General features: G+C 37.2%; 1 protein-coding gene across 2 annotated transcripts in view; it reads left to right on the forward strand.

Annotated features, from left to right (window-relative positions):
- The window catches only part of stk32c.S (serine/threonine kinase 32C S homeolog), a 144,685-nt gene extending 122,479 nt beyond the window's left edge, over positions 1-22,206 (forward strand). For both annotated transcript variants that reach the window (XM_041570885.1, XM_018227366.2), the window contains exons 3-12: positions 899-1,050; positions 3,155-3,328; positions 4,167-4,204; positions 6,376-6,465; positions 8,920-9,023; positions 9,410-9,526; positions 15,787-15,912; positions 17,168-17,299; positions 18,224-18,288; positions 20,313-22,206. In XM_041570885.1, coding sequence (XP_041426819.1) covers positions 899-1,050; positions 3,155-3,328; positions 4,167-4,204; positions 6,376-6,465; positions 8,920-9,023; positions 9,410-9,526; positions 15,787-15,912; positions 17,168-17,299; positions 18,224-18,288; positions 20,313-20,466 — 1,152 coding nt within the window. In that variant the 3' untranslated portion in view covers positions 20,467-22,206. The remainder of the gene's footprint in view (positions 1-898; positions 1,051-3,154; positions 3,329-4,166; positions 4,205-6,375; positions 6,466-8,919; positions 9,024-9,409; positions 9,527-15,786; positions 15,913-17,167; positions 17,300-18,223; positions 18,289-20,312) is intronic.
- Positions 22,207-26,283: the final 4,077 nt, after the last annotated feature.

A 26,283-nucleotide genomic window follows, 5' to 3' on the forward strand; every position in this document is an offset into this window, starting at 1 on the left:
ATTTTAGTGTTCTTCGACTAGGATACAGAAAAGAATTAGAAAATTTGAATATCGAAATATATATGTATTGTCTCTTTAAAAATTCTACGTTGACTATTTGCCATCTAAAACCTGCAGAATTGCTGTTTTAGCCTATGTGGGACCTCCTAAAACTTATTTGGAGTCATTTGGTGGACTTTGAAAAATCAGAGATTTTTTTAGGAAAATACTTCGATTCGAATTCAATCAAATACGATCCGAATTCAAATCGAACTATAGAATACAGCTTATTCATCCGAAGTTAAAAAAATTAGTTTTTTTTTTTAAATAAATTTCGGTTGGTCTTTTTTTATTCGAATTTCGAGGTGATGGGAGTTTAAAAAAACCACCTCGGAAAATGGACCCTTGATAAATCTGCCCCTTAGCGTAACTATATTTTGCAATTGTATTTTTTTAAAGTGATATGAGAAGTCTAAAAACAAATGCTCTGTAAGGCTACACACTAAGGGCAGATTTATCAAGGGTTGAATTGAAAATTCAATGTAAAAAAATTCAACTATTTTTGTGTACTTCGACTAGGGAATACTCCAAATTCCATTCGAATTTGTAAAAAAAAGAAGATGGGGAGCTACTGGGGCATCTTTGGGGCACAGATCTTTACTGCTAAAGGGCTGTGGTTGTCTTGGGCTGGTACAGAAGCCCAAAACATAATGTACGATTTATAGCCTACTTTACTAGCCTACTCCTTTAAGTAAAAAAAAAAGGTGTGTTGAATATCCAAGGGGAAGCTCTGAAAGTTAAAGCTGATGATATGATTATACTTTAATGAACCATTGCTTCACCTTCCATTCCTTTAGAATTCCACAATTGTATAGAAACCTCGTATATTAACTGATTTTCTTTTCTTAATAAACTTCAGGTTTGCATTGTACAGAAGAAGGACACAGAAACAATGTACGCTATGAAGTATATGAACAAACAGCAGTGTATTGAGCGAGATGAAGTACGAAATGTCTTCAGAGAGTTAGAGATCTTGCAGGAAATAGAACATGTCTTCTTAGTAAATCTTTGGTAAGTTATAGAATCAAGCAACGGAATTATAAAATCCAGTTAACTGATTTCAATTTATATAATTATAGTATTTTCCACCTGATATCTATTAGCAAATTCTTTTTATTGCATGACCTTTTTTCTCTCCCACTGAATCCTTTATTTTTTTCTATTTTTAAAGGACCAGTAACATCAAAAAAAATTTTTTAAAAATTGTTAGTATACCACGAAAAAACCCCACCAGGACTAATTAAACTTTAAAATCACACAGCCTTTATGAATAATTAACTTGCGCTCCTCTTCAGAAAAGGTGACACGGCGACGATCCATTGTGCGGCGCTCAATTTCTCCTCCCTGGCTATGTCCTATAAGGAAGGCAGGGAGGAGAAATCGATCACCGCACAATGGATCGCCTTTTCTGAAGAGGAACGCAAGCGGAGTTTCGATAAGTTATTTCTTAATAAAGGCTGTGCCATTTTAAAGTTTAATAAGTCTTGGTGTTTTTTTTTGTGGTATACTAACAATTTAGAATAATGTTGCTGGTCTTTTAAAGGCAAATTTATTTAAATCCTTGATCATCCACCATATTTTGAACGAATTACTGCAAAAAATGCAGTCTCATCAAATTTCATCAAATTTGAGTCTTCTGAACTAAAATTCAGATTCATCAATTGAAAAAATTGTAAGTTGTATGAATATTTATGCACATAAAATCTGGCAAATTGCCAATGAAGTTAATGGGAAATATATTTTTAACATTCAAGCTATCTGATTTGTTACAATCTTTTTGGATTGAGTTTGTTCCCCCCCCAAACGTTTAGGTAATTGAGTTTGTAGGATGTAAGTTTTCTAGCAATTGAGAAAACAATTACAAAAATGTTCTATCAAGATTTATTTTTTGACAATAAATTTTCGTCTCCCTGACGAGGAAATAAACGCTAGAGAAAGCTCTTAGATATCTTAGATATTGATATCAATGAGAATGTCAGTAGATAGCATTGAGCAGATGATGGACATATAGGCCAGCATAATCCCCTATATTTTACCATGATGGAATAACATTTTTATAGAGATATCTCTTCATCTTCAAATTTGATTCAGCAATCGATTCCTGACTAGTGATGAGCGAATCTGTCCTGGTTTGCGAAAAATTTGTGAAACCGCAACAAAAATTAGCGAAACTGGGAAAAATTGGCAAAAATGCATTAAAGTCAATAGATGTCAAAATTATTTCTACGCGCAACCATTTTTTTATGCGAGCAAACTTTTTTTTCTTACTCCAAATGCATCAAAGTCATTGGGCATTTTTCCTTGTGACAACATTTTTGTCTCAGTGAATTCTATTGTCTCGCCAACATTTTTGTCTTGATGACTTTTTGTCCAAAAGTTAATGGGTGGTTTTTCTCAAATTTTTGAAATTCCGCCACTGTCCATTCATTTCTATGGGATTTTGAAAGGATGAACTTTCACTTTCGCCCATTAATAAATACTCTTTTAAAAAACCCATAGAAATGAATGGAGAGTGGCAGAATTTCACTCTAGAGGACTGTGGCAATCTCTGACTTCCCTTTTTGTATAAATATACCCCTTTGAGTTTTTCCTTATGGCGAATTTTTTTTGTCTTTGCGCCATTTTTGTCTTGGCGAACCTTTTGCCACAGTTTTGCAAAAAAATTTGCAGGTGGCAAATCACTAATGCTAGCAACTATGTAAAGGACAAAAAAATCCTTATAAGAGAACCATTATAAACTTTCTGTATCAGTTTAGATTATTAATATTTAAGACCAATTTAAAATGGCTAAAGAAGAGAATTCACTTGTGTTAATGTTTCACAGCTGGCCAATAATCATGCAAAATGTTCTGTATTTCTGTCTTATTAAATAACAAATGTTGTATAGACCGTAGAACGTAGATGTATTTCTTTACTCATTCCCAAACCCTTTTAGCATTTATTTAATGATGTACTGTTACTTAGATAAAAGAATGAATAAGAATCACCTAAGAAATACAGCACTGTAAATGGAATAATTATTGATACAGTCTCTTCGGGACTGAACAATTTAGTTTAATGTTAGCTGGGCTAAATTGCTGCCAGATTTACAAAGTTATATCTCCTCTCTGTGCAGGTATTCATTCCAAGATGAAGAAGATATGTTTATGGTGGTCGACCTGCTCCTGGGCGGGGATCTGCGATACCATCTACAGCAAAATGTCCAGTTTACAGAAGAGACTGTTAAAATGTATATCTGTGAAATGGCTTTAGCTTTAGATTATCTAAGGAGTCAGCATATAATCCATAGGTATGGGAGTGAAACTCTTCTCTCATCGGAAATCTCTTTTTTTTTCCTTTTCCACATTTCTGCTCTTAAAAAAATATTGTATCAGTATCTGGACCTGCTTTTCATCTGCATGGATACTGAAGCACAATAAAGCAAATTTTATACTAATGTGAAAAATTTTCAAATTGTAATTTTTCATAACTGGCCCAAAGACTTACATGAAATACACACATATGGGTTCATGAATAAAGGCAAGTACAAATAAACCACAGTACGTATTCGTGGAGGTTGTCCATAATTTGACCGCAATGATTAGATGATCTGGTCACATGGTGATCGCTAATGCGAAGTTGGAAGTTGAATGTAATGTTCGGATATTTTTTGACTCACAATTCCAATGTAATAGGCTGTAATATAAATAAAACTGTTTGGCAGATTAGTAGTGATAAATTCCCAGATGGCAAAATTCAGAAATCCATGCCTAGTGAAAACATTTTGCTCATCACTACAGATTATTAATTGGCAAGGTATGAATAACAGAGAATTGTTGGTGAACCTTTAATGAAAACCGTAATGTATTGGGTTGACTTACCAGATGTAAATAAGATGCTGTGTAGTGGATATCCTGTAGGTTTTGCTGAAGGGTTCCTCAATTTGAACTGGAATCAATGGAACTAGCCAATCAATTTTACTGGTCAGTTGACACAGTTGACTCTGGTCTAGTATAAGGGAGACTAGTAAAACAAATATAAGATTTGCTGTAACCAGGTCATTATTTGTACATTCTTGAGTTGTGTGTTCTAATTGACTTGATGTACTAGTGGTAGCACTGCCATAATTTGTTTCTCCTTTATTGCAGAGATGTGAAACCAGACAACATTCTTCTTGATGAGCAAGGTCAGAAAAAAGAAATGTCCTCGTCTGACTCTTTCTGTACTTCCCTATGAAATCTATATACTTTTCTTTTTCAAAGGGGTGTCCACCTAAAAGAAATTGTTTACACAATGAAAAAATACATAATTCTAAGATACTTCCACTATACAGCCATGTAACAGGGGGGTTATTTACTAAACTGTGAATACCCGAAAATACCCGAAATCCTAAAAGTTCGTGATTTTAAAAAAATCAAGATTTTTTCAGAATTTATTAAACACCCCCCCGGGGGTTTCGGGCAATTTCACAAAAATTTTTTGAAAATCTGAGCTTTTCCCATAAAGGTAATTTCGGGAAAATGTAATGATAAATAAGCATTAAAAACCCGAGCGGATTAGATCGGAGTTTGTAGCAGCCGATATTGAGATATTGAGATAAATTCAGACCTTGATAAATAACCCCTTAAATGTTTTCATTACATTACACAGGATGCAAAGGGATGAACAATCACTGATTTCAATAGCAATTATATTTTCTAATGACTTGAAAATTGAAAATAAATAAAATACATTTAAAAAATATTAAATAATGCATGTTGGAAACTTGATTCAATATATTTTCTTTAATTAGCAAAAAACTGTTCTTGGGTGCCGATCCCCTTTAAACACATCAAAATGATATTTCAAGAAACTCTTGAAAAAATATCCTTAGGTTCATGAAATATTTTGATGGGAGAAATTAGAAAATAAAATTGGATTAAGCCCAGCAACCAGATGGCAGACATCCATGGGTGCTTAAAAAACTCTACTTTGAGATAGCTATATTTATTATTCACATACCCCTGGCCTGCTGCCACGGAGCTGGCTGATAGAATGCAGAATTACTGAAGAGACAGGTGAGCTTTCCACTTGGGAGTTATAGATCTTTTGGTTTGGTTAATAAAGGAATAGAAACTTGTGAGATACTGAAGAACTTGGGATCACTGAATTCATAAATGTTGTATTTGGCTGAATATTAAATCATCTGGTAAACAATTGGCCAAATCCCAAGGTGAATACAAATTAGCGTATTAAAATTAGAACATTGCATTCTTGGGTGATCAAAATTTCAAAGCAATTTCACTTAATTCAGAAGATCCAAATGAGAAACATAACATGAATCATATGGATTCAGAGGGAACTAAACTGGAAATCCAAAGGGCAAAAATTGTGAAGTGAATACAAATAGGTTGATACTTACGTATATATAATAAGGTCTCTTTGTAGAGGGACCCTACTCTTGAGGACTCTTGAGATGTTCTAATCTTATGAGAATGCTGTAATTTAATTAAAATTGTTCATGGGCTGGTGGAGATAGTTATTTACATGGTTACAGAATCCAGTGGTTGGGCATTTATGCAGAGTTTCCATTTGATTTATGAGCGTAATATATGATGGGGCCATTTTATTTGAATATGTACAGGGACTTTTACTGATTGTCAGCTGTGTTCGCTTAGGGCAGAGACAGACAAGAAGATTTGGGGAGAAAACTTTGGGTGACTTCGAAAAACAAAGCACTCTGAGTGCCATCCCACCGGCAATTCACAATTTAGCCCGTGGGATGGCAGTTCGTGAAGATTATTAGGCTGAAGAAGAGACGATTTGTCACCAGGTGACTAATCTCGATGAATCTCCATGTGTGTCTCTGTCCTTAGATGCAGTTGAGGAACCACTGAGTTGGCAATATTCATTGCTTGCCTAAACTTGCCCTTGAACTTGACCTGGGTGCAAAAAATAAAAAGCACTAAAGCCACCTTTGATATCTCAAGAGCTTACCTACTGATAAGACTTTGACTGCTTTCTATGCACCATAATCTGAGAGTTTCTATAATAATGTAATTGGGCTATAATGTACAATATTATCAACTGGAAATAATTATTTATTTAAAAAAGCAGCCTGTAATGTAGATACTACAATGGTGGTATGATGGTATTTTTATGCTGTAACATAGAGACTTTCTTGTTGAGTTAAGAAAGGGTTCACATAGGCAACCTTGAATGACCCTGCTTAAATTTACTCATGATTCTTCTTTTTCTCCTTCTTCATCAGTATTTCTGCAGTGTTACCTTGTGAACCAGATGAAGTAGTTCTGAATAACAAATGTGCATATTAAATACAATGCTTCACTCTTGATGTATTCTGTCCTGCTTCTCTAGGCCATACTCATCTGACAGATTTTAATGTGGCGACAATAATCAAAGACGGTGAAAGAGCCACATCCTTAGCTGGGACCAAACCCTATATGGGTAAGAAAAATATAAATTACCTGTTTAGGAGCTCGCAACCAAGCACTATAAAATGAAATGTCCCCACATGAAATGCCATTATTGTACCCACCTGGCGGGCATTGTAATATGTTTTACAGCTTTAAGTGAAAATTTCATTGTAATTTTTTACTGTTTACTGTTCTGATCTATCAGATTAAATATAAAGCATTTTAATCCAAGATGATGTAAAGCATTAAATAAATAAATTACAAGAGATTGTCCGACCATTACAAAACCTTCTGTAATGTCCTTGTTCAGTTTCTGAAATCCTTGCTAATATCAGAGATGCCAGTCACTACCAAGCCTCCATACAACATGAAATATCCCATCTTGGTGACATCAGCATTCCTTTAGACTGCTTGTGACATCACTTGTTAACTCATCCCACCACAATGATGGACCTTTTTTTCCAAATGGTCAAAAAGGCATTTGTTGAAATGTGTTCTCTGATCCAGACCTAGAATTAATTGATTCCCTACTGGATGATGAAAAATAATATTGAAAAATGATGTTTAAAGTTATGTCGGAACAGTAAAAATGGTACAAGTGATTCATGAAACATTTGTCACTGTGTTTTATGGTAATTTGGTCTAATAAATACTTGCTTTATGAGGATTGATGTTCAGTTTCATCCAGACCAATTCAAGTGAGTGAGGTCTATGTATTATTATTTATTATAAATATTTATTTAGTATTCTTTTTGAGGGATCAAGGAAAGAAATGAGAATGTTTAAAAGGAAACTGAGAACAAAGAAATTATTTGGTTCATAGACAACTGTCAGTTTTGTTGACTTGCTTTAAATTAGCTTTGATCTCCTGGATTAAATGTAGATAGTTAGCATCAAAGCATCCACTAGTTAAAAAAATGATTTTAGTTCACTCGTCATACAGGTCCACGTTCAAACACATGACAACACAGACCCCCACGCAAACATGTGCCCACACAAACCCATAGACACTGACACATGATGAGCAGGTTGACCTGAAATGTGTAGGATAGATGATAGATAGATAGATAGATAGATAGATAGATAGATAGATAGATAGATAGATAGATAGATAGAAAGATAGATAGATAGATAGATAGATAGATAGATAGATAGATAGATAGATAGATAGATAGATAGAAAGATAGATAGATAGATAGATAGATAGATAGATAGATAGATAGATAGATAGATAGATAGATAGATAGATAGATAGTAGATGATAGATGGGCAGAGCTAGAAAGATACATAGAAAGCTAGATAGTAAATGATAGATGGACAGATAGAGAATAGATGAATAGATAAATTGATTGATTGATGGAAAGATAGATAAATAGATACTAGATACTGATAATATATAGATAGATAGATGATAGATAGATAGATAAACAATAGATTAATAATAGATGGATAGATAGATAGAAAGAAAGAAAGAAAGATAGATAGATAGATAGATAGATAGATAGATAGAAATAGATAGATAGATAGATAGATAGATAGAAATAGATAGATAGATAGATAGATAGATAGATAGATAGATAGATAGATAGATAGATAGATGATAGATAGATAGATAGATAGAAAGAAAGATGGATGGATGGATGGATAGATAGATGATAGATAGAAAGAAAGATAGATGAATAGATAGATAGATGAATAGATAGATAGATAGATAGATAGATAGATAGATAGATAGATAGATAGATAGATAGATAGATACTGATAATATATAGATAGATGATAGATAGATAGATAGATAGATAGATAGATAGATAGATAGATAGATAGACAATAGATTAATAATAGATGGTTAGATAGATAGAAAGATAGTAGATGGATGGAAAGAAAGATAGATAGAAAGATAGATAGATTGATAATAGGTGGATAGATAGCAATAGATAGATAGAAATAGATAGTTAGATAGATAGATAGATAGATAAATAGATAGATAGATAGATAGATAGATAGATAGATAGATAGATAGATAGATAGATAGATAGATAGATACTGATAATATATAGATAGATGATAGATAGATAGATAGATAGATAGATAGATAGATAGATAGATAGATAGATAAATAGATAGATAGATAGACAATAGATTAATAATAGATGGTTAGATAGATAGAAAGATAGTAGATGGATGGAAAGAAAGATAGATAGATAGATAGATAGATAGATAGATAGATAGATAGATTGATAATAGGTGGATAGATAGCAATAGATAGATAGAAATAGATAGTTGATAGATAGATAGATAGATAGATAGATAGAAGAAGGTCTAATGTACACGGCTAATGTTATAATATACCTTATTAGCCATAATAGAATGTAAACTTCATACATATTCCTACAAAATATTTGTCCTCCAGCAGTCCAATATATTATGAAAGAAATATCAAGACACTGACTAAAATGCAAAATGTCTGTTTTTTCTATTTAAGCCCCTGAAATATTTCAGTCATTTGTCAACGGTGGAACGGGATACTCGTTTGAAGTTGACTGGTGGTCTTTAGGAATAATGGCATTCGAAATGCTCCGAGGATGGGTAGGAATTTTACTCAAAACATACAAACTTGTTTTTCTGAGTATCTAGTATAAGTAATTCGAAAACAGCTGGACTTGCTGATTAATCATTGAAGACGTTTCACTACTCATCCAAGCACAGAATCAAACCCCTGTGAGTTTCAGATGTCACCTCTCTGAAGATTTACAATGTGATTGGATAAGCGGAAGGTTTTATATGCCAAGGACTTTCGATACCAGTCAGTTGAACTGAAGAAGCTGCTCGGATGAGTAGTGAAATGTCTACAATGATTACTTATACTAGATATACGATGACCTGGATGAATGAAAATCTTCAGTCATATTGTTTTTCTGAGTACTTTATTTTTCTTGACCATGTAATGATGTTGTTTTCCCCTCTTTCCATAGAGACCCTATGATATCCATTCCAGTAGCCCCGTTGAGACATTAGTTCAGTTATTTAGCACACTTACTGTCCAGTATTCATCCGTCTGGTCAAAAGATATGACTGGTTTATTACGGAAGGTAATTATCTGCTCTTTATCTTTCATCCCCTCTCTGCTATGCCACAAAATGAATCCAGAGACACGGCACAATTTATTCTTCATGCTAATTATAACTAAAGCCAGAAAATGCTAGCTAATTACAATACACATTCTAGCTTTGTGGCCAGTTGTCATATTAAAACATTTCATATCTTTTACCATCTTCTGATCCATTGTGTATATGCAATTTAGTACTGGCCTCCTTGTTCTCCATTGATCACCCTTCTCTGCTACAGATGGAAACAATATCATTTGAATCCCAGCTCCATTCTGGATATGTATGCCTGTGTGTTTGTTATACATAGATACAGATAATAATGGGTTCATGTGCAAAACAGCCAATGTATGCATAAAAAAGTTGGATGGAGCAACTGTCATACACTTGGCCCCCAACCGGATGCCTAGTTTGTCACAGCATTGGTTCTGAAGGCATCACACCCTGTCTTGTAATGGTCAGTTTGATCTCAACACATAAGGAGACCTTTACATGGTGAATCACAACCATCTATACAGTATCTTTTGAAAGGGTTGCAATTCATATGTGGAGCAATAAAACATAAACATCTGTCCCATTGGGGGCTACCTGCTCTTCTATTCCTCTTCTAGTGTCACCATTATAGTCATTATGCACTTTCCCCACATATCCATTCTTTAGATTTAAAGGAGGAGTAAAGCTCAACATAGAATTAGATGTTTTGGGTTCCCTACCAACCCTTTAGCAGTGAGGACCTGAGCCTCCAAAGATACCCCAGTAGTTCTCCATCTTCATTTTTGTGGATTCATCGCACATGCTCTGGCCTACTGTCACTTTGGCTTTGGGACCTTCTCACGATATTTTATATACAATTTAAAATGAATGCAACAAGGACTATTAATAATGAATTCACATTACATGGCAGCAGTCTGCACCACAATTGATAAGTACTGTAAGTATCCCTGTAGCTCATTCTTCTATAGTCTCACTTTCTGCTGTTTCATAATTTTTAGGACCCCTGAGCTTTGCTTCTTAACAGCAGCCCAGAACACACTGAGCAGTGCCACTGACACTTGTAAAGGTGGCCATAGACGCACTGATAATATTGTATGAAACAAATTTTCGTACGATATTCGGTGTGTGTGTATGGTGGGAGACGAGCCAACTGATATTGGCAGAAGACTTGGATATCAGTTGGCTTGTCAGTCAGACTAGCAGGAAAATTTTGATTGGGCGACATTGTTAGTGCTGAATCATCAGCTACAAGTTTCTACCTGTATAGCTGACAATTTTCAGGAATAATCATATTGTAACGTCTATGGCCACCTTTAGATGGAAGTTCCAAGATGGGGAGCTGCTGGGGACAACTTTGAAGCCATGGATCATTACTGTCACACAGCTGCTAAACCTCTAGCTTTTTGCATTACCCTCAGTATATAAAATACACCGGGGCAAATTCACGTGCGAATCGCCTAACGCTAGCGCAAATTCGCCAGCGTGACGTCATTTCATTACTTCGCCGATTTACTAACGGGTGCTGGCATAAATTCGCTCACGAAGTGGACCTACTCTAGCGCTACTTCGCACCCTTACGCCAGGCGAAGTTGCACTATTACTACGTTAATTCACTAACTTTACTGAACATTACCTCTTGCGCCAGACTTGCCTTCGCCACCTCAGACCAGGCGAAGTGCAATAGAGTAGATAGGACTTGCTTCCAAAAAAGTAGAAATTTTTTCTAAGTCTCAAAAAACGCTGGCGTCTTTTCCTTTTTTAAGGGTGATAGGCTGAAAAAGATCGTACATTTTTTTGGGGGTACCCTCCTTCCCCCCTACATTTCCTAACATCTGGCATCTAAACTATACAGTGGGCACATGTATAGGGCAATATAACAACTCTATTTTATGAAGCTTTCCCAGGCTTGTGTAGTGTAATGTATTTGCTGCTACATATACGTCCATTGTACTTTAACTTGGTGCCGTATGCAAATTAGGCATCGCTAGCGTACTTGCGCTTTCCTTGACGAATCAACGCTAGCGCAACTTAGCTACCTTTCGCCTCCCTGAGTGCAACTTCGGATTTTAGTGAATTAGAGGCGCCCTGGCGAAACTTCGCCTGGCGAAGTGTGGCGAAGCCTGCGCTAACGCAACTCCGCAGGTTAGTGAATTTGCCCCGGTACCATTTCTATTTCAGTTCTTGATTTCTCCTTTAAATGGCACTGGAACCTTCCCTAAAACTCTTCCATTTGTACTACATATCTCTGTAAAGATGTGCAGCCACAGCAATATGATTTAGTGGGTTTCTACAGAGCACAAGGTTGTTATTTCTAGTAATCCTTGCTTTGTTGTACCTTCACTTCTCAATGTGTTATACTGTACGGAACTCACTAGACCTCGTGAGTCAGAAAACAATGCGAGTGTAAGAGACAACGTAACGTGGCTGTGACTAAACGTAGAATATGTTACAATTGGTAATATCAGTGCAGCCCCCCATTATGCTACGCTCAGAAACGTGCTACAGAATTGTGGGACATCCAGCGGTCTCGTTTCGTGAAAATTTGCCAAACAGCTAAAAATTTGCAAAATACATTGAAGTCAATGGGCGTCAAAATAATTTTGACACACAACAATTTTTATGTGCGCGGCAATTTTGACACATGCCGTTTTTTTTTGGTTGCGTCGAATTTTTGCAGGAGGTTCACAAATTTATTTGCAGGTGGCAAAACGTGGAAATTTGCGGCGAATCCATGCCTGCCGAATTTATTCGCCCATCACTAGTCAGCAAACCTGCTATTTTAATAATCCCATAATTACCCATCACATAATGATATACGTGAAAATTGCCACCAACCGTGAATAACAAAATAATATCCCTACTTTAGAATAAGTGAATGTAATATTGACGAGGGGGCTATTCTTAGCACTTTTGTCATTTACATTCATTATTTATTTTCTTTTTATTCCAAGATATTAAGGGATATATGTGCTGTTAATATGAATGAATTTTGTTACAACAGCGCCACCTGCTGGTCAGTTTCTGACTAGTCTGACCACCAAGTAGTCAAGGAAGTTGTCAGGAGAAAGAAAGAGGCTGCTCTGATGTTATTCTGCTTAGGAAAGATTTGAGAAAGGTTTCTAATTGTTTTCCTAACCATATGAAAATGTTTTAACCCTTAGTAAATGTTCTAAATGTATTAAATGTTGAGTTTTCGGGGTTTGACACGGGTTTTTCCATGAAAACTCAAATTTTTCATGGTTTTCAGGCGTCAAACTTGAAAAATGCAGGTTTTTCATGCAACAATTTTTTCAAGTTTTTTTTATTGATAAATAAGGGAAAATCGTGGATTATAGTTTGGTCGGACTTTATTTATTTAAAAGATTAGATAAATTCGGATTTTGATAAATAACTCCCCTTTTATGTCTACTTAAAAATCGTTTTGCCCGTAGGATTGTATTACCTCCAATACGGATTCATTATATCTTAGTGGGGCTCAAGTGCAAGCTACTGTTTTAGTATTATTACAGAGAAAAACAAAATATTTTTTCAATGTGAATCATTTGATTAAAATGGAGTCTAAGGGGAAGATTGTCTTCTTGCAATTCAGAGCTTTCTGAATAATGGGTTTCTGTATAATGGATCTCATACCTAATACCTGGATCTCTTAACCTGTGCCACTGAAATATGTTAAACTGAGAATGAACATCTATTTACCAAAAGAGTTTAAATTTATTTGTTGATTCTGATAAAGTGATGGCATAATGTTATATCCAGCAACCTATAGCAACCATACAATGGGAAATTATCAAAAGCATGGACATTTAAGGATGTAAGGATAAACTTACCGCTTTCCATATGGGGACTAGTGATGGGCGAATTTATTCGTGGCGAATTTGCGCGATTTGCCACCAGCGAATAAATTCGCGAAACGCCCGGCGTCGTTTCGCGAATTTTTCGCCGTTTCGCGAATTTCGCCCATCACTAATGGGGACCTATAGCAACCAGTCAGCATTTATTGGTTCCCTGTTGAAAATCAAACATTTGATTGGTTGCTATGGGTTACTAGAAATCAGGCAACTTTTATCATATTAGATTGTAAGCTCCGCTGATATAGGGAAGGCTAAAAAGTCCTGTGTAAATGCTACACAAATTCCTTAATGTCAACCAAAAAGAAAATCTCAGATCACAAACTAAACGCAAAGCTTCACTTTGCTTGATTCTGCTGGCAAACATTTTTTTTTACTTTTTTCAGTGACTGCTTTGATGGATGTGTTTATTTCCTGAGCAATGGCAGTAAAATACAGTTTGCTCCATATATCCGATGCAAGAGTCATATTTTCTGTGCTCGGCTCTGTATCATTGACATGAGCTTGGACATTTCACTCCCGTAAAAGCTGAAAATAAGTAATATTACTCAGAGTGTTTGTGGCAGGAAACATGGTATTTTTGGCAGCCCTCTGTAATGCCCCGATCTGAAACTTCTGCTGTTTTCAGAAATCAGAATGGAAAAGTACTTTTAGATGATTTGCTGCAAAACTATTCTCCATTATTTTAATAGCAAGTAGCCCCCCCTTATGTCTACTTTTCATGATAAAACGTCCCCATCTGTTTTAAGAAATGCTGAAGCTTTTATAAGAAAAAGGGATGGAATATGAGCAGTATACAAATATACGTTTGGTTAGAAGATTGCAAAAAAAGGTTTCAATTTTCTTTTCAATTTTGTTTTTTACTATATTCATGCAAGATTTATCCTGTTTCACTAGTGCCATCTGCTGGGGAAATTATGTGTATGCTAAACTAGGGATGGCAGATAGGCATAGAAAGATAGATAGATAGATAGATGAAAGAAAGAAAGAAAGAAAGAAAGAAAGAAAGAAAGAAAGAAAGAAAGAAAGATGGATGGATGGATGGATGGATGGATGGATGGATGGAAGGAAAGATGGATGGAAGGAAGGAAAGATGGATGGAAAGATGGATGGAAGGATGGAAAGATGGATGGATGGATAGATAGATAGATAGATAGGAAGAAAGAAAGAAAGAAAGAAAGAAAGAAAGAAAGAAAGGAAGGAAGAAAGAAAGAAAGAAAGAAAGAAAGAAAGAAAGAAAGAAAGAAAGAAAGAAAGAAAGAAAGAAAGAAAGAAAGAAAGAAAGAAAGAAAGAAAGAAAGAAAGAAAGAAAGAAAGAAAGATGGATGGATGGATGGAAGGAAAGATGGATGGAAGGAAGGAAAGATGGATGGAAAGATGGATGGAAGGATGGAAAGATGGATGCAAGGATGGAAAGATGGATGGAAGGATGGAAAGATGGATGGAAGGATGGAAAGATGGATGGAAGGAAGGAAAGATGGATGGAAGGAAGGAAAGATGGATGGAAGGAAGGAAAGATGGATAGAAGGAAGGAAAGATGGAAAGATGGATAGAAGGAAGGAAAGATGGAAAGATGGATGGATGGAAGGAAAGATGGAAAGATGGATGGAAGGAAAGATGGAAAGATGGATGGAAGGAAAGATGGGTGGAAGGAAAGATGGATGGATCTATGTAGATCTAAGGTCTAGTGTACACAGCTAATGTTATAATATATATGGACAGACAGATAGATAGAGATAGATAGATCGATGATAGATAGCTAGATAGATAGATAGATAGATAGATAGATAGACAAACAGACAGAAAGACACAGGCGGAATATATCGATATCTAGATAGATGATAGATACAATAGTTAAACTAGATAGATAGGTTATAGATAAATAGCTAGATAGATAGAGATAGGTAGATGATATATAGGTAGGTAGATAGATAGATGATAGATAGATAGATAGATAGAGATAGGTCGATGATAGCTAATTAGATAGATAGATAGATAGATAGATAGATAGATAGATAGATAGATAGATAGATATAGGTAGATAGATAGATAGATAGATAGATAGATAGATAGATAGATAGATAGAGATAGGTAGATGATAGATAGATAGATAGATAGATAGATAGATAGATACTAAGTTTGCCCAGGAGCAGTAACCCATAGCAACCAATAAGATGTTTGCTTTAAATAGGTCACCACACAGGGTTGCTATGGGTTACTGCTTCTGGGCAAACTTTGTTTGTATTACACATAACCCCATAAATGTATGTCAGTATAGGTATTCCTCTGCACTAAGCACAGTTCTGCAGGAAAATATGTGGGAATAATGAGCCTTTGCTCACCAGAAAATACCAAAATAGTAAAAATGCTGAGTTTCCACTTTTGTGTTCTGTTCCCCCCCAGTTACTGACAGTCAACCCCGAGAATCGTTGTTCTTGTCTTCTGGATATTCAGAATTCAACCTTTCTTGCGGACACAGTTTGGGAAGACATACTTGAAAAAAAAGTGGAGCCAGGTTTTGTTCCCAATGTAAGTAAAAGCAATGGCTTCCATTATTCGTATTTTGTTAAGGAGGAATCACATTGACACAGACTATCACCTCCAAGATAAATGATTCCCTCATTTGTGGAACCTTTCCAAGAAGCCTAAGCCCATCCCTACATTTATCAGTTACAGCCATGTCCCAATTTAAGGGACCCATAGCTCTAGTATGTGGCCAACAACGTTTTGCATCTACGCTACAGATTTCAGATGGAAACAACCTTAAAGGGGACATGTCACCCACACAAAAAGATTTTTTTTTAAACTGATAAATCTCAAAAGGTTTGAATTTGTTAAACTTTTCATGAATCACAGAAAAAAGCGTGATCTCAAATGTTATTAAAATCGGCTGGTGACTATTCAAATTTAGTTCCATTCAGAAAAAACAAGCTGTGCAAGACTTTGTTTCATTATTTTAAGGGTTTATATTTTTAATGTAAAATTGCTAGAAAATTTAATCTTCTTAGAAGGAGATATTTCTCACAAAGGTAGAAACTTAATTGGATTTTTGGTGTTGCGTTTGCCCCTGTGAGTGTAACCATGAATGAGTTGTTAAAGGGATCCTGTCATCGGAAAACATGTTTTTTCCAAAATGAATCAGTTAATAGAGCTACTCCAGCAGAATTCTGCACTGAAATCCATTTCTCAAAAGAGCAAACAGATTTTTTTATATTCAATTTTGAAATCTGACATGGGGCTAGACATTTTGTCAATTTCCCAGCTGCCCCTGGTCATGTGACTTGTGCCTGCACTTTAGGAGAGAAATGCTTTCTGGCAGGCTGCTGTTTTTCCTTCTCAATGTAACTAAATGTGTCTCAGTGGGACATGGGTTTTTACTATTGAGTGTTGTTCTTAGATCTACCAGGCAGCTGTTATCTTGTGTTAGGGAGCTGCTATCTGGTTACCTTCCCATTGTTCTTTTGTTTGGCTGCTGGGGGGGAAAAGGGAGGGGGGTGATATCACTCCAACTTGCAGTACAGCAGTAAAGAGTGATTGAAGTTTATCAGAGCACAAGTCACATGACTTGGGGCAACTGGGAAATTGACAATATGTTTAGCCCCATGTCAGATTTCAAAATTGAATATAAAAAAATCTGTTTGCTCTTTTGAGAAATGGATTTCAGTGCAGAATTCTGCTGGAGCAGCACTATTAACTGATTCATTTTGAAAAAAATTTTTTTTTCCCATGACAGTATCCCTTTAAGGATTTAAGCGTCCTTGTTTCTACCTGGTTGTCTTTACAGAAAGGCCGGTTACATTGTGATCCCACATTTGAGCTGGAAGAAATGATATTGGAGTCCAGGCCACTGCATAAAAAGAAGAAAAGACTTGCCAAGAACAAGTCCAGGGATAACAGTAAAGACAGCTCACAGTCAGTAAGTCTGATTTACTAGATATGCCTAGTTTTTATCACTTAAAGATGACACCACCTATGCTCTGCATATATAGATTTTTGGGTATAATATTACTGGTCCTTGCCGATGGTTAAAGCCTATGGTGATTGATGCAGTAGACACTAATAGAAGATTACAGGGACACTGTACCTCTTAGTTGTTATCTTTTGCATTTTTCTTATTTATATGTTTAGAGAGCCATTAGTGATTTGTGGGTCAGCAAAAACGAAATCCCCACCTGACCCTAACTTACAAAATCTTAACCTGCCCCCAAACCCTAACCAGCAAAATGTTGTTATTATAGACCCCGCAGCCAACCTGTACCCACAATTTCTTGCTTTGTGCGCTACTTTTGTGCATGCCAGTGGTTCAAAGACAGGGAATCTTTGGGAGCAGTGGAGGAGGGTACTTCCCCAGTCCGACCCAAACCCAACCCTAACCCGCAATGGTTGGCCAAATTTCAACCCAAAGCCACCCAACCGGTGGTCAACCCACAGGTCACCATGGGTTTTCAGGTCAACCTACACATCGCTACTCTCCATAGCACATCTGTCTTCTGTTTGCTCATTGCTTGTATAAAAATATTACATACATTTGTGCACGTTTTGGTATTTTCTGTACTAAGCAGAATCCTGGAGAAAGCTCTGAGTTGATACTGTACTCCATAGTTCATAATGCCCTAGGTCACCTTGATAACCGCAATAACAATGCCACTCCGCAAGTTGGAAAACTAACTTTTTGAAGCTTATTTTTTTCACAGACTGTTCTAAAAACTTAATTTGCCATTAATCTGATTTGCCCTTAAAGCTAAGTGACTTTCTAAATGATTTTACTGAACTAGAAGTAAGTCAGACTGCAGACACTGCGTGTTTCAAAATGCATTTCTTGAATTTTTCTTCTCCGCAGGATGACTACCTGCAAGAATGCCTGGATGCATTACAACAGGAATTTGTCATTTTTAATCGAGAGAAGTAAGTTCTAACAGGATGGGAAATGGTTCACTCAGGAATTGTACCTTTTAATAGTAGTGACTGGTTTTAGCAACTATGTTTTCTACCAGATTCTTACATCATTAGCTTTTTTATTTCAGAGTAATGATTTTGCCCTTCATGGTGTTCATGCTTCCATTGACTGTCCAGCATTTGATCAAGCCCCCCTTATCTCATATAAAGAAATAAATAAATACATGGTTGCTGTATCAGCCATCTTCTATTTTTCCAAGAATATCCAGCTAGATATTTTGGGCTCAAAGTTCCCCTCTAAGATACAACCATTTGGTCAGAACCGACTTTTCTCATAACAAGGTTACAGATACATGGAAACATTAGTGCATCAGTCATCCAGCCATAATTTTAAGACACACCGCAATTGTCAGCTTAAGGGTGAAGGCACTTGGGGAGGTTTGAAGCTTGCTCCTGCACGTAAAAAATTCCACTGTGTGCCGTCAGCCTAAATGACCTTCAGTTTGGGGTTCCAGGAGTATTTTGCAGAGCAACTGGACTGGAACCTGGGAAATCTTCTAGCCACTTCCCCAAGCCCCAAGGCCAGCCTCACTGTTTGGGAACCACTGGTCTAGGAGTGTTCTAGGAGTATTTCACCCTAACTGACCTACACCTGATTCTATGCACTGCTTCCTGCATTTGGTATGGTTGGAGGCAGCACATCATTCAGGAAGTAATACCTGAATAGCTTTCCTCAGGGGTCCTCAACTTTTTACCAACAAGCCACATTCAGCTGTAAAAAGTGTTTTGGAGCAAAACAAGCATGAAAAAAATGTTTCTGGGTGGTACAAAATAAGTGCTGTGATGGCCATTTGGTGGACTGGCAGCCTACAGGAGGGTGTGCTTGGCAGTAGACCTGTTTTTTATGCAACCAAAACTTGCCTCCAAGCCTGGAATTGAAAAATAAGCATCTATTTGAGGCTTATGGGAGCAACATCCAAGTGGTTGGTGAACAACATACTGCTCACAAGCCACTGGTTGGGGATCACTGTCTTACCTTGAGGGTTTGGATTGAGACACAGCAACCCCTAGATAAAAAATATTTTAACCCCAGTAGGGCAAGGAAAATGGCTATTCTAATCCATATTTATAAACATAAATTTAAACATAATTTATAGGGCAATGAAAGCCCAAGTCATTGAAGGGGTTTAATATGTTTTTTGGGATGTGCTTCTTATAGGTAAATGCACCAACCAAAACAGTAACACATTGGAGCACTGCTGCTTGCTTGGCCAATATCTGGGCGAAAAGATTTTAAAATTTGAGTGCATCAGCATGTCGATTCAGTCCTCATATGGGTCACCATATGGGTCACCATAGGCCCCATTAGATGGTACAATTGTTGGACCAACATATACGAAGAGCACTGGCCTAGGGAAAAACAAGCTTTGTGGTCTATTTTAAGGCTGTTGATGAGATCAGAAATCATGGCCTTATTTTCTTTTTTCCAAAAGCTGCTGCTTTTCATGCTGTCTATTATAATACATTGAACATTACCGACTTGGTTGCACATCCAAAATAGCCTGCTAATAGAATAATATGTTTCCTGCTACCAGAACACATTTATTGATAATGACATTATCTGTTAGATGAAATAGAGCAGATGTTTTTGTGACTAGCTACCATTAGGCATTAGGAAATGTAAAAGCATTATCTAGAGAGAGTTTATATAACCAAATTAAAAGGCAAATAACATTTTTGAGGAAGACAAGAACAAGGCCATCGACATAGAAACAAATATTAACATTGTAGGAATTGTGCGTTGTTTGTTTTTCTCAAAATAACACACCCAATGCTTTTGTGTAGAGTATCCCTGGGTAACGTCCTCCTTTCTAGGGGATCTCAGCACTTATGGTTCATAGGCTATGGAAGCTGATTCTCTCTTATATGTGTATATTTTTGTCCTTAAAGTGCTTCCAGTAAAAACCTAGAAGAATCTTTTGTGGTTAAAAAGAACCAGCAACAATAATTCCAATTACTTTTCTTTCGGTCAGACTGAAGAAGATCCCCAGCTCATTATCAGGCCTGGAATCCACTGATGAGGCAGAAGCAGAGGTTGAAACCGAAACAGAAGGTGAAACTGAAGCAGAAAACGCTAATCTCAACATGTGTGGGTCAGTTTGCTCATCCACTGCCAGCAGCAACTAGAAACCCATTCCTCTGGAAGACTCAGGCTTAGGAACTCATGAATGTGCTGCTCTCAAGTTGCATACATAAGCATGGAGCCAGGTATCTCCTTACTTTGTTGATTAAAAAACTGTTTTTTTTCTGGATTATCTTCAATTTCTATGGCAATCTGGAGCCACATTGATGAACAGTAACTGATGTCTTTAAAGAACTTCTTTACTTTCCTTCAAAGAGGCGCAACTCTATTCGTCTGCAAAGTTCGATTCACTAAGACAACTCTGTTTTTTACTAACGTAGACATTCTCACACTTTTTAACCCATCCATTTATTTTACATGGCTGGTTATTTGCCTGACTGATGAGACTAGAAATACAACTGTGGCATGGTATCATTCTTCTGACATCAACGTCAACTGAGAAATCTGAGAACCTCCACTGAGAAATCTCAGACTTGGTAAACCACAATCAATTACCAAAATTGTATTGTTTAGCCCAAGAGTATTTATAGTGGCATTTTTGATATTGAACTATAGTACAACTGCTAGGTCGATGTTTCCATTCTGATGAATGGAAGATAGGGGGTTCATGGCTCAGAAATGAATGTTCCTGGAAGAGGGTGATGTTGCAGATACTGGTAGAAAAGATCATTTTAAAAAAATGTATTGATTCATTCAGGGTGCTGCTTCCTATATGCAGAGGGTAAAAAATCAGCCAGACTGCCCAATTAATCTTTTTGACAGCCCCCGGCTGTTGCAGATAAGTGTATAAAGATGAAACTCTACCTTAGGTTGCCTTATTAATATTTCGCCCTACACTGGGAAGGAACCCCAATTTCATTCCTAATACTTCCATTTTTTAAGGAATACCCTGTTGGCTAAAGCTCACCCACTGGATTTTAAATCAAAGTCAGGGCAGTTGCTGATCAGATCCCAATGACTTCCTGGTTTTACCCTTATTTGTGTCCATCAATGTAGTGCAGGGAGGGTACAAAGTATCCCATGAAAACTGGGGTTAGGTTCCCAAGAAATGGGAAATTTTAGGAGCAAAACTGGATTTGATTCCCAGGATTCTTGGAGCTTCACATGACATAAGAGGGAGAGTGTCTCCTCACTTTTAATGTGGTCCTGCATCCTTGTTTTCGGGTCTCATAAAAACAGAAACTTCAGAAGCAAAACTGGGTTTTCAACCAAGGATTTCTGCTTTAAGAACATGGTTCTTAAAGATCAAATAATTACCCACAACATGGAAAATCTTGCACCATATAAACCAGGTGTCACACCAACTGGCCTTCTACTGATATGATATCCACTAGCAGGCGCATCTCCTTCATACTTCAGTAAAAACAGAGAAGAAACAGAGTTAGCATGGAGCAATACCATTTTAGAACATAGCGAAATCACAAGCTGCTTTTATACAAATGGGTATTTTTTTTAACACTAACAAAAGTAAAACCTATTTTAATGAAAAAACACAGGGAGATGACACTCTTTTTTCTGCTGAAACAAGGACAAATACATTTCATGTAGGGTTTTTAAACCTTCTCTTTCCATCAAAAGATTATTTTAAAACGTGAAAGTTTTTTTTTTGTTTTAATTAGTTAAATCTTTGGATTTTGATGGAAAATACAAATGGTTGTGGGATAAAAAAAAATGTATCCTGATCCTTGATTTATAATAAATTAGCCCCCAAGTCAGACAAAAGAGCACATCACACCCTATTCGGGATATATACACATATAGGGGGCTATTTATTAAAGGGATCCTGTCATGGGAAAACATGTTTTTTTCAAAACACATCAGTTAATAGTGCTGCTCCAGCAAAATTCTGCACTGAAATCCATTTCTCAAAAGAGCAAACAGATTTTTTTATATTCAATTTTGAAATCTGACATGGGGCTAGACATTTTGTCAATTTCCCAGCTGCCCCATGTCATGTGACTTACGCCTGCACTTTAGGAGAGAAATGCTTTCTGGCAGGCTGCTGTTTTTCCTTCTCAATGTAACTGAATGTGTCTCAGTGAGACATGGGTTTTTACTATTGAGTGTTGTTCTTAGATCTACCAGGCAGCTGTTATCTTGTGTTAGGGAGCTGTTATCTGGTTATCTTCCCATTGTTCTTTTGTTTGGCTGCTGGGGGGAAAAGGGAGGGGGTGATATCACTCCAACTTGCAGTACAGCAGTAAAGAGTGACTGAAGTTTATCAGATCACAAGTCACATGACTTGGGGCAGCTGGGAAATTGACAAAATGTCTAGCCCCATGTCAGATTTCAAAATTCAATATCAAAAAATCTGTTTGCTCTTTTGAGAAATGGATTTCAGTGCAGAATTCTGCTGGAGCAGCACTATTAACTGATTCATTTTGAAAAAAAATTTTTTCCCATGACAGTATCCCTTTAAAGTCCGAATCCAAAAAACTAAAATCCGAATTTTTAGTTGAAATTTTTTTTTCGATCTATTTTTAAGACATGGGCACCAGAAGCTCCAAGGGCCCTGGAAATATCATTCAGCACCACGTAATAGAGGATTCCAGAACTGCTGTGTCTGAGAATGTCTAATACGGTCAAAATACATTTGCTAAAAATAAAAATAATGCTGCAAACAGTCTTGTCAACTGGTATATAAATATGAAGAATAAACCTTCAGAATTTTAACTGAATGTGAATCTTAAAAGTTGCATTTTTTAATATTAATATTTCCTTCAATCTAAATGGAACTTGTAAGCATTTGTATTTTTACATGAATGTACTTTTTAATGCATGAACATGAAATGATAAACCGATATAAAAGGACAGTAATCTGTATCAACATATGTTTCTTTTTTGATTAACAAAACTACACAATGTCATAAAGTCAATGCGTCAAATATAAACTTCTGACAATGGGGCAGATTTACTAAAGGGCGAATTGTCGCCAGCGACCAATTTGCATTAATCGCTACACTTCGCCAGGCCTAATGCGCTCAGATTATGCTAATTCACTGAAATGCGGAGTTTCGACGTGGGCGCTGAATGCTGGTGACTTTTCGCTAGCGTTACTTCGGCAATGCGAGCATTTGATAGTAAAGATGTGATAGCGTTCATTTCTGCCTAGTGAAACTTCGCTAGGGATCTTGCTCTCATTTCAATTTGCATAGGGCAGGAAATTTAAAGATGTATGGATGTCTTTATGTTAAGGGGATAATTCATTAACTTCGAGTGAAGGAATAGAAGAAAAATACTTCTAATTTCGAAGTGTTTTTTTGGCTACTTCGACCATCGAGTGGGCTACTTCGAACTTCGACTACGACTTCGACTTCGAATCGAAGGATTCGAACTAAAAATCGTTCGACTATTCGACCATTCGACCATTCGATAGTCAAAGTACTGTCTCTTTAAGAAAAAACTTCGACCCCCTAGTTTGCCACCTAAAAGCTACCGAACTCAATGTTAGCCTATGGGGACCTTGGCTAAGTTTTTTTGGTCGAAGGATAATCCTTCGATCATTCGATCGAAGTATTTGCGCAAAGTCCTTCGACTTCGATATTCAAAGGATTTTCATTCCCAGACGAATATCGAGGGTTAATTAACCCTCGATATTCGACCCTTGATGAATTTGACCCTATATGTTGGTGCATATACTTACATATACTTAGGGGCACATTTACTATTGGTCGAATATCGAGGGTTAATTAACCCTCGATATTCGACCGTCGAAGTAAAATCCTTCGACTTCGAATATCAAGTCGAAGGATTTGCCGCAATTCGTTCGTTCGAATGATCGTAGGAAAAATCGATTAAATCCTTCGAATCGAACGCTTCGAAGGATTTTAATTCATCGATCGAACGATTTTCCTTCAATAAAAAAATACTTCGAAAGCTCATGGGGACCTTCCCCATAGGCTAACATTGATGCTCGTTAGGTTTTAGGTGGTCGAAGTTTTTTTTAAAGAGACAGTACTATCGAATGGTCGAATAGTCGAACGATTTTTAGTTCGAATTGTTCGAGTCGAAGGTCGAAGTACCCAATTCGATGGTCGAAGTAGCTAAAAAAAACCTTTGAAATTCAAAGTTTTTTTCCTTCTAATCCTTCACTCGAGCTAAGTAAATGTGCCCCTTAGACTTTTGCAGGCAATCAGGCTGCAATAAAGGAAAAGTCGCCAGCGTTTATTGGACTTTGATGCATTTTCGGCTCACAGAATATGATGTAAGTGACAGAAGATTGAGGAAGATCTAACTACTTTAATGCTACTTTAATGCACTTCGCCTGGTCTGAGGTGGCGAAGGCAACTTTGGCAAAAGAGGTAACGTTCAGTAAAATCCGCACTTTTGTGAATTTGCGGAGTAAAGACCGCTCGCCAGAGCGAAAAGTCGCCTGGACTTTTCGAATGACCACTAGCGCCTGCGGTAACGCTATCGAATTGTTGCTTGCGTTAGCCATGTCGCCCTTTCGTCAATCTGCCCCAATGACTTTCCTTTTAAAACAATAAAACAATTCTAACAAAAGACAGAGCTGTGTATTCACTGATGTGTTAAGAATGAATGAGAAAGGAATAGGCTGTTTGGACGCTTGTCTTCGAGTGAATAGTTTAATAAACAATTAATAGTAAAACGATGATCAGAAAGGATTGAGCCGTTTCTTTTCCCATTCTGTAAGAAATAAACCTCAGGAGAAGGAGCTTATGTCCAAGGGGGATACATGATTGTACATCAAAACTATTTTGTAATCTGTCGCAATAAAATATTAATGCCCTCACAAAATCTTGACGACTGATTTTTCTTGGTGTAGCAGGGTGGATATTTTCTAATTTAATTTTATGATTGACAATATATATTTCTGATTTGAGTCTTCTTTAGCTTTAGTGAGTGAAGTCAGTTCAGCACATATTAGAGAGCTATGGTAAAGATAAGAAGTAAGGTGTCCTTACTCTACATGTATTGCTTGGTAAATAGTCCAAAGTAAACACAGGTATGGTTAGCCAGCAAATACAGTATCATTAAAGGAGAAGGAAACCCCCAGGGCGCTAAACCCCTCCCCCCCTCCCCTGTGCTGCCCCCCCTCCCTCCTCCCCCCTGGCCTACCTGTCCCCCTGGGCAAATGCCCCTAACTTTTTACTCACCCCTCTGCGCAGGTCCTGTCCACGGAGTACGCAGTCGCCATCTTCTCCCACGCGCGTCTTCTTCCTGCTATGATCGGCGTTTTCTGGCGCATGCGCAGTAGGAACAGGTACCGGTACGGCTCTACTGCGCATGCGCCGAATGTCACGAAGTTTTCCGATTTCACTTCGTGACATTCGGCGCATGCGCAGTAGAGCCGTACCGGTACCTGTTCCTACTGCGCATGCGCCAGAAAACGCCGATCAGTGCAGGAAGAAGACGCGCGTGGGAGAAGATGGCGACTGCGTACTCCGTGGACAGGTCCTGCGCAGAGGGGTGAGTAACAAGTTAGGGGCATTTGCCCAGCGGGAGGGGTAGGCCAGGGGGGAGGAGGGAGGGGGGCAGCACAGGGGAGGGGGGGAGGGGTTTAGCGCCCTGGGGGTTTCCTTCTCCTTTAAGAATGAATAAACAGACAGACAAGAGTAACAAACTGAGTCTTGGTTAAAGTTCTTGCTGATCTTTTAAAATTGCAGAAGACAGAATTTTGGGCTGAAGACCTTCTCATCTTGCAATATTGCCTAGGTCAGCATTTGGGGTTAAAGGTCTATTTAGATACCTTCATTTTTGGATTAGTAGCTTTGCCCATTAGTGGGTGCCAGGATTTGGCCTGATATCGATCGGGTAGGTCTGATTTTTCCTGTGATCGAGGACCATAGAGGGTAATTGATATGATCCTATGACCTGTTGGCACCCATTTTCTTCGTTAT

The sequence above is a fragment of the Xenopus laevis genome, chromosome 7S, assembly GCF_017654675.1.
Source record: "Xenopus laevis strain J_2021 chromosome 7S, Xenopus_laevis_v10.1, whole genome shotgun sequence".
NCBI classification, from domain to species: domain Eukaryota; kingdom Metazoa; phylum Chordata; class Amphibia; order Anura; family Pipidae; genus Xenopus; species Xenopus laevis.